The following is a 9,761-nucleotide window of genomic DNA, read 5'->3' on the forward strand; positions in this document are numbered from 1 at the left end:
GGGCGCTTTGGCCTAATTATGCCACTAAAGTTGAAAGAAGACTTTTTCAATTAGCGAGAACCTGCGAATAACGGGTACTTCCCTTTAAAAGGTAGTTATGTATTTTTAGACATTTATTTTCTTAGGATTTTTATAAACACCCCTAAATTAATTTTAAGAACTGACAACTAGTTTTATAATTTTAGTATATGACGAATTCATTATAATTTTTTTAATCTAAAATAGTTCATATCAATAAGCTAGTTAAATTAAAGGAACACACCGGCGTTTGAATTTAAACAGCTTCACGCGCTTGATCCCAGAATATGATTGGTCGTATCTGCTACCACGTGGTAAATATGGGCGGAATTTTTTCAAATGCCGGTGTGGGCCTTTAAGTAATAAAAATACAACGGAAATATTATTTATTTTTCTTTATTTTCATCTGATGACGATTACGCGATATGAATATTTCAAAACCACGTGCTCTCGCGGTAAATGCGTTCGCGATTTGATATTTCACGAGACTATCAACGGGCTTTAAATTTTCAAAACCATTTTAAGGCTTAATGCTGTCTAGTTGTACAACGATATTTTTCTCGTTTGACAAAACTGACCACTAAAAATCTTTCCTTCGAAGCTTTCAAGTTGCATGGCCGCTACCAAACAGTTGGATGTAAGCTTGGAACACTACGGCGAACACAACCCGAGAAAAGGGTGTCGCTGTCGTCCCGACAAAGACAGCGATAGATTATTCGGAAGATTTCGGAAACAACTTAAAGAATACCGTCAAAGAACAATGGAGAAGATGATACTGAACAGTGATTCGTTTTACGACAATGTTGATTCCCCGCGCAACACGTCGGTGGTTTCGGACAGCGGCGATGACCTGTCACGTAAGGTAACAGTTAGCACCGAGAAAGGCGAAAGTGACGACGACAAGCGCCTAAGAAGGTCATCCGGGCTCTACAACAATGTCAGCGAAACCGAAAACAAGAAAGCAGGACCGTCGAGCTCATACGCTCGATATTCGCGGAGACAACCACAAAGCTGGGACCACTTGGAATTGGTCACGTCGGATAGTGAGATTTTCGATCTAGAAGAGTGTCGCGATAACACCCGATGCTGCTTGGAAAACGAACGACGAGTGGTAGAACGAGCGATTGATTCAGAAGCTAAAGAAGAAGAAGAAGTAATGATCTGTCATCTCGTCAAGAAGCTGTTGAACCTTTTGGCAGCTGGACAGCCAACGGACATCATCATCGCTACGCCACTGTCGTTTGAAAACGTGGAGAGTAGGCCTATTGACAACTCTGAGTAAATTAACGGTAGGATTATAGAATACTAGTGCCCTTCAGAAAATTATATTTTTAATTATGAAAAAACTTTAAAAATATTTTTAAACCACCGCAAGTTAAAAAAAAATAATTTTAAAATATCGATTTTAATATTATTATTAACGTCAATGTTCCTGAATAGGTGTTTTCATAAAATCCGGCTATGTTGATTTTCCCCCGACAAAAATTGCCCTCTCAGTCTTTGATGGGAGTTTAGTTCAGTACGTTCCAGCTCTAAGACCGACGCGTCGTCGCGACTCGCGTGAATGTACGTCAACAAGCTGGCCACCGTGTTTCCCGAAATCAATGAAAACCAAAGATTACAGGCTGTTACATGTCCGTTCCTTGAGTATACCACCTCCTAGGCAGTTCTTGGATTTTATGGAAACAGCTTTTCTAATGCTAACAAGTATATATATTTAAAGCGACGAAACAATAGGTGGTTTTTTTTTCGCCTGTTCTGGGTTTTTTGAGCAGGTTAAAAAGTGTAGCCATATGACGTCATTTTACTTCAATTCTGTCTTGACGAAAAAAACGAGTTGGAGTAAGAAGGAGTAAAGGTTAAAGGTTATTTATAAAAAGCTTGCCCGTCATGTTTTCGTGAAACAAAATTTAAGCAGACGACAAAGCTAGATTACTCCCTCTACCAGTCTTGGAAATAAGAAATTTTTTAAAACAAGTCCTTAGGATTAGTGACCCCTATTGTCTACAAAAATAAACTGGTCCTTAGGACCAGTGACCCTTACCATGATTTTTTTTCTATTGGTCCCATTGAAAATTATTTTTTTATGGAATGTGAAATGTGGATAAATGTGATAAAAACCATATAAATGTTTATAATTCGAGAAGGCGCGAATCGTGAATCGCGCCGCGTGGTGTTTTACTTCATTATTCATTGTAGCTTAATACCACTACTAAAGGTTGCTGGTAACTTCGTAAGCCCTTCATCTCTAGTGTGACGTTTATTGTGTTAGAAAGAAAAAAGTCGGAGTAGAAATTGGAAGAAAGCTGGAATTTTTAAACTGGTCCCGCCTCAATGCCCATAAAAAAGTGAATTATTAAACTGATCCTACGGACCAGTGACCCCCAGTATTTTAATTAGAAAACTGGTCCAAGCAATTAATAAACTGGTTTGGACCAGTGGACGTGTGTTATTTCCAAGACTGCTCTCTACACCTCCTTTCGAGGAGGAGTAAAAAGTGTAACCTTAGAGCTCTAGAACAAGCGAACAAAATTCAGGACCGTGTAAATCTTACCCCGAGAACAGGCAAATAAAATGTCTTAGGGTAAAAGGTTTACACTTTTTGTCCCCGGAAAAGCGAAAAAACCACCTATTATATATCTATCATCGTAACTAAACAAAAAACATTAAAAGAACCTATATAATTGTTGATTTTATAAAATGTCTTTACGCTTGCCCAACTTGTTGAAATGTTGCTCTGGAATAGTTCAGCCAATGCCTAAGAATGAGTTCATAAACTCTTTAGTGGGAGAGATAACGGATCCACAGCTGAAGCGGGGAGGCAACATTTCAACAAGATGGCCAAGGCTATTTTATAAAAAGAACTATTGGCGCGTAACCCCATTCTCTAAAATCACCTACTGACATCGTACCTACTAACATCGAAACTACTCCCAGCATACCTAACGTATAACAATATCAATTTAGTGTATCCTACTGAACCACATTCCTTGAAATATTAGAAAATCTGCATATGTGGCGTGCTGTCTTGGATTAGGGTTAAGTATAAAATCGAAATTTTTAAAATTAATTTTTTTTAAACTTGAGACGGTCAAACATTTTTTTATGGTTTTTTTCATGCTCCACGACCTCTAATTACTCTAAACGAGTAGTTTACTGAAGGGTACCAGTATACTATAATTGTACCACATTAACAGATTTCATTGAGATGGGAAGCCCGATGCTGAGTCACGGAAAAAAGGTTACCATTTTTTAACTTTGTTCAATTTTTATTTAGATATCTATTCACTGAAGAAAACGACCATTCTCTTTCCGAAAGAGCTAATACTAAAAATCTGAATTTGAAAAAGGATTACTCGGTCTCGGGCAAAACAATCTCAGAGTACGAATGTAGTCCAGATGGTGAGATCAGACAATCCCAGTCGGCCTTGAAATCACTCTTGTCCGATGATATGCAGTTCATTCCCGATGATATGCAGTTCATTCCCGATGATACGCATTCCATACCCCATGATACGCATTCCATTCCAGATGATACGCATTCCATTCCAGATGATACGCATTCCATTCCAGATGATACGCATTCCATTCCAGATGATATGCATTCCATACCCGATGATACGCATTCCATTTCAGATGATATGCATTCCATTCCAGATAATAAGCATTCCATACACAATGATATGAAGTTCATTCCCGATGATACGCAGTCTATATCAAATGATATGCACTCTATACCCGATGATATGCACTCTATACCCGATGATATGCAGTCAATACTCGATGATATGCAGTCCTTACCCGATGATATGCAGTCTATATCAACTGATACGCACTCTATACCCGATGATATGCAGTCAATACTCGATGATATGCAGTTTATACCCGATGATACGCAGCCTATATCAAATGATACGCACTCTATACCCGATGATATGCAGTCAATACTCGATGATATGCAGTCTATATCAAATGATACGCAGTCTATACTCTATGATACGCAGATTATTTCCGATGATACGCAGTCAATGGACTTGGACATCGTGATTCCCAAAAAAGACGCTTCCACACAGACTCCGACTCTGGACCTTCGCGGAAAAGCTGACGATTTGGTAGAGGAGTGTCGTAGCTTCATGTCTGTGGCTCCCAGTGATAGCACCGTTTCCAGTCAAAACGGAAAAGTATCCGTCAACAAATCGTCATCGATAACTTCTCAGTAAGTTTTGTTCGTTATTTCGCAAAATGACGTAAATCCGCGAGAAGTACTTACCGAGGTTCGGTTTTTTTTCTGTAGCCGAATAATTGCAGCAAGTACCGCCCACGAGGTCAAGATTTCGGTCCATGAACCGATGGAAGACTTCAAACGCAAAAGCTCCAACATCAAATGTCACTTTAGCGATAAACATTATCCGAGTGACTTTTTGCGAAGCGTCAATGTTACACTCCGATCGAGTGAAGTTGAAATTATTTTAGAAATGTAACCTGAGAAGCAAATTTCTACTGGTTTAATTTTGTAACTAATTATCATTGAAAATTGTTGAACCCTACGTTATCGAATTAAAATTTGTGTCAAAAGAAAATTATCCAATTTTTATTTGAATATTTCGTTGAGTACACCTTTTCTGTGTTTTAAAAGTCCGGCCAATAATTGTCTTGGCCAACCTATTAGCTTCTATCAGAAGTGCATGTCTAGGGGAGAAGTATTCAATAGTCCTTTTCGCAAACCGAGGGGTCGTAATGGGGGATAAACGCTCAGGCATGCGCAAATAGCTGTTTGGGGGCCAAGTTATCAGACGATGGTTTGTTATTGTGCGGGAATTTAATGCGGTTTGATAACGCTGCGTGACCATTAAAGTTTAATCGTGTATATTTATGTTATATCACATAGTTTTTACTTAAATAAATGTAAATATATCGTTATCGTGTTATTTTGAACTGTTCCCAGAAGAAGTGACCATAACTAAGCCTTGGAGATATGCCATCTTGCTGTGTAGTGGGTTGCAAAAGTCACTCTACCTATGGTGATAGTAATATCAGAGATAATAAATCGCTGCACTTACAAGGAGACGACCCGAGGTGATAATCACCGATTTTGTTCAAACTCGGGTATAGTGTACACCTCCATGTACCTTAAAAAACCTGCAAGGGAAAAGTTGCGACGGGCTTTCGTTTTGCCATGGCAACCGAAAACGTTTTTGACAACAGGATTTGGGATTTTTCCATTGAAAATAACATGGGATTCTGAAGGATTTTAAGGGTCCCCCCTTGTGAAACCTTTTAAAAATTGAAACCTTTTAAAAATTGAATTTTTTTTCCCTTGCAGGTTTTTCAAGTTATATGGAGGTGTACATTATACCCGACTTTGAACAAAATCGGTGATTATCACCTCGGGTCGTCTCCTTGTTAGTGCAGCGATTTATTACCTCTGGTAATATTAAATTTCATCGAATTCCAGTAAAACGTCGTAAATTGTGGAAAAGACTAATTAATCGTATAGAGTGATAAGGTTTTCAGCAGACATTTTGTTATCCAGGGTGGGAACCATTGGATGTTGACTGGGTACCAACACTTTTTATGAAACCTATTATAAATAAAGTTACCCATAAAAATGCTGTATCTGAAAACAGTTTAGAGAAAGATTATTTTGAAATAATTAACCCATCTGATGACAGCTTGAGCAGTAATGTAGATATGAAAATCGGATTAAAAAGAAGGGATGCTTTTATATCTCTAAATTATTGACTCGAACTAATTATTAATGAAATATTTTATAGAGAAAATTGGAAAAAGAGTTATTTGATAGAAATTAGGGAAATTTATCTCATCACTTTCATTCCATGACAACCAGTCTGAACCTGTATTTATTGAAAATAATGAAAAATCCTTTCGAAGTAATTTTTAAGTTGTTTCCGTTAAATATCAATAATCTCACTTCTTTATTTTGGTTAGACTTTGGCTTACAAACCATGGCTAATCCTCTTGTGGAAGAAATTGTTAAACTGAAGCAAGAAATACAGGAGTTGAATAATATGCAAAAATACAGAATGATGATAATGTTACGAAATTCTACACAGGAATGCCTACATTTGCTGTATTTCTATGGTTTTTTAAGTAAGTTAATATGCCAGTATCACTTTTTCGGATAGGTTAATTATTTCAAAAGAATCGTTCTCTACACTGTTTTCAGATACAGCATTTTTATGGGTAACATTATTTATAATAGGTTTCATAAAAGTGTTGGTACGCAGTCAACATCCGATGCTTCCCACCCTGGATACCCACTAACAAAATGCCTCCTGCAAACTTTACCATCCCGTGCAGCTTTCCACTCTATACGATTAATTAGTCTTTGCCACAATTTACGCCGTTTTACTGGAATTCGATGAAATTTGTTATTACTATCAACATGCAGGTAGAGTGACTTTTGCTGCTTTTGCAACCCACTATACCGCAAGATGGCATATTTAAACTGGGAATAGGAAAATCACAGTTATTTTAGTTCAATGTGGACAAACTTGGCGTCGCTGAAGTCGATTTCCGGCGCAGTTTCGTAGATAATCTGGAGCGTTAACGTTCAATTTTGACAAAATGATGCCGTTTTTGTTAGTAAGTTTTAGCCCTTTTATTTTGGAAATTGGTTCATTAAAAGTTTGAGTAATGGTATTTAAACATTGTGTTAAGTAAAAATAACCAGTAAGCCGCGCATGGCTGAGGTTTTTAAATCAAATTAACTGGAATACATTTCATTTCTAAACCTAAATAATTTTATGAACCTTGCCTAACCTAACTTTCTAAGCCTCGACTAAGATTTTCCTAGTGATAGTTGAACAGAGATCTTGAGGCGCTTCAAAGCGGCTGATGTACCTAAGTAAGCCTTCCGATTTTGGCCACGCCTTCCGTGTCCAAATATCGGGAACAGTGAGTCCCCTTAGATTCTTAGTTCATGGTTTATGCTAGCCAGGAGCAACAAACACAGCAAGCCACACAGTGAGAATGCAAACCGTCAAAAGTAGTGGATTATCTTGTGTACAATTTTCATTGGTTAGACCTTTTAGCGCCTGCTGCCGTCGGAAGTGTAAAATTCGGAAATTGTCTTTCCCTTTTCCGTAAAACGTACATCACAAAGGTTCGTCCAATGAAATTTGTACACAACACTGCGTTAGCCTGTTTAAAGGCTTGCTGCGTTCTCCTTCTGTTTGTTGCTGCTAGATGCTAGCGTCTATTAACTATACTACCACTTTTTCGCTAAAAAAATATACATACGAAGGCTCCCGATGATTTTCCTTAATAAGTTTGCGAAGGAAAATAGGGTGATGCGAGATATATTATACAGGGTGTTTCATTTCATGGACAAATGGCATTTTTCGAAACTATTAATGCTACAAATAAAATTTTGATGCTTAAGTGATTATACTGGGAAATAAAGTTTGGAAAATTTCATAATTTTTTTTAAATAATTTTGCATTTTTAGAAACCTTTTCACCACTAGGTGCTAGATCGATTAGGTCAAATTGAAAGTTGTAGAGCATCATCGACAACTTTATAATATCCTTAAATTAAAGTTAATAAAAACCACCTAAGGACTGTAACGCAGTTAAAATACTCGAGAAGGTAGAAACGTTCATAATAAAAAGGGGGCAAAAAAGCTAAACCCTCACAAATTTAAATAGGGCGAAACCGGTCTACCGTTTTAAATTCTGGTTATTTTAATTTGTTTTTGTCATTACTCTAAATTTATTAGTGTTTAGCTTTTTTGCCCCCTTTTTATTATGGAGTTTTCTGCCTTTTCACGTATTTTTATTCAATAACGTTAGACCCATTTTTAACTGAAATTTACGGCATGAAAAATTAATAATTTGGGCTTGCAGTCAAATTAAGACTTGAAGAATGTAGGAAATCATTATTCATTTTACCTGCAAAACAGGACAGAGCCTATCAATAATAATTAATGACTGGATAAAGTTGCCAATGCAATTTAAATTCTCCAAGAATGAATTCAGGTACCAAGAATTTGAAACGGCATAGATTGGAATCCCATCCGGCATACTTTGTATCGAAATTCCCTATGAAGAACGCGATGGTGGTACGAGGAGCAAATGCTATACTGATACTCCCATATTCTTAGGAAACTTAATACAATCTTTATGGTAGTGATATTTAAATTCTTCCAAACACGGTGTTTATTACAACTCAAATCGACATTCACAGTGTGTTCCAAAGTGAAATTACCGCTTATCCAATCCACGAAACCTAGGTTGACTGCATTAGCATACTACTGAAAGTCATTGACCGCACTGTGTCGAAAAGATTAACGATCACAATGATGTTTAGTAAATTACATTTAAATATGTAATGCTTTTACGTGTGTAATTGATGTCTATTTAGAGGTTTTGAAAATCGATTTATTAAGTTTTATCAATGCTAATTAACATTAAAAAAATATATAATTATGATATATTTTTAGAACATTGATCTCCTGCTTAAGGCGCAAATTTCTCTTGACAGATAAAACCTAGTACGGTTCATTGAAAAAATGTTATTTTTCATTTAGTTAGCGATGATGCTCAACAACATTGAAATTGACATAACTGATAGAGCACTAACGCGTAAGTCGTAAAAAATAATTTTTCTAAAAACTGATAAAATATTTTTAAAAATATAGGAAATGTCACCGTAACAAATTCCCCGTTAACCATAAAAATTTTACATTTTAGTATTAATAGTTTTGGGAGAACATCACGAGAAAACAAAACACCCTGTACAGTTTCTTATAAAACTATTACATCCTTAAAACATGACGAATTAAGTAAATATCTGAACATTAGGGGGCCCGTCCGAAAATTCGTTCATCCCTTTCTGCAGTCTTGGCTAATTATCCGCTACTTTTTAGCATCAACTCGGTCCAATTAATTATTTTTAAAACATATTTCCTTATAAAGAGAAGCTCGTTAAGTAGAGGAGATATCGTGAAAACCATTACTTGGGCGGTGCACTTTCGTATTTTCCACTTTCCCTCTTAAATATATTTGTAGCGGAGGACGTATCTTCTTTTGGCCGAGATAAATGCGACCCGTCCAACCGCGTTTTAATGAAATAAGACCCTCGGATGATTTATCGGCCTGACGTGATAAATATCAGCGAAAGCGACGCTGCAGGTAAAAAGGGAACAAGGTTAATGGGTCAGGGCTGTGGAAGATAGGACCAGTCCACCCCAGGTCCACCACCCCTCCCCTAACCTCGACCTCCACCCGACCTTCTTTGTATCTTCGAGAGTACCGACTCCCCGAAGCCGTCAATCTTCGCCTAAATCTAAGAATAGACGTTTTTCGCGTATCCCTTTGAGTCATTTCGGACATGCCATGGTCAAAGAGGTAGATAAAGTAAACAATGAAAGGCGCCGGTCTCGGGTAGCCTTCTTTCCTTTCCCTCCACGCTTTTTTTGTACCGTACATTCACTTTTGTGGCGTACAACGATACCGGATAGTTTGGACAAAGTCCGGCGTATAGTACAGTTTAAACGTGAGCGTTTAACGAACGGCGCCAAGTCGGGGGTACCGCCCGGAATGTCTCGTAAGAAACCTGGTCGCTTCCTTCGGCTTCCGTCAGCTTCCCGCCCCTGCATAAAAGCAGGGGCAAATGACGGCATATCTGCGGGGGCGCACCCTCCTTCGCGCCGAGAGCCCCGCCAAGAGCGCCAAACCCGAGCTGACTTTTGGAGGAAAAGCTCCGGCTTCTCTCGCTTC

General features: G+C 37.8%; 1 protein-coding gene across 1 annotated transcript; it reads left to right on the forward strand.

Annotated features, from left to right (window-relative positions):
* The first annotated feature begins 492 nt into the window (after positions 1-492).
* Positions 493-4,598, forward strand: LOC149935981 (uncharacterized). Its single transcript, XM_090152813.1, has 3 exons — positions 493-1,296; positions 3,296-4,234; positions 4,313-4,598. Exons 1-3 carry the CDS (start codon positions 632-634, stop codon positions 4,497-4,499), a joined length of 1,791 nt encoding a protein of 596 aa, XP_090008939.1. The 5' UTR covers positions 493-631; the 3' UTR covers positions 4,500-4,598.
* Positions 4,599-9,761: the final 5,163 nt, after the last annotated feature.

This window comes from Leiobunum rupestre, chromosome 7, assembly GCF_980474605.1.
Source record: "Leiobunum rupestre chromosome 7, qqLeiRupe1.1.hap1, whole genome shotgun sequence".
Classification (NCBI taxonomy): Eukaryota; Metazoa; Arthropoda; class Arachnida; order Opiliones; family Sclerosomatidae; genus Leiobunum; species Leiobunum rupestre.

Excerpts from the sequence above, each read along its gene's own strand:
- LOC149935981 (XM_090152813.1), top strand. The coding sequence starts at position 632 with ATGGCCGCTACCAAACAGTTGGATGTAAGCTTGGAACACTACGGCGAA. Across the intron at positions 1,297-3,295 it reads AGGCCTATTGACAACTCTGA|ATATCTATTCACTGAAGAAA; the intron begins GTAAATTAACGG and ends ATTTTTATTTAG. Across the intron at positions 4,235-4,312 it reads TCGTCATCGATAACTTCTCA|CCGAATAATTGCAGCAAGTA; the intron begins GTAAGTTTTGTT and ends TTTTTTCTGTAG.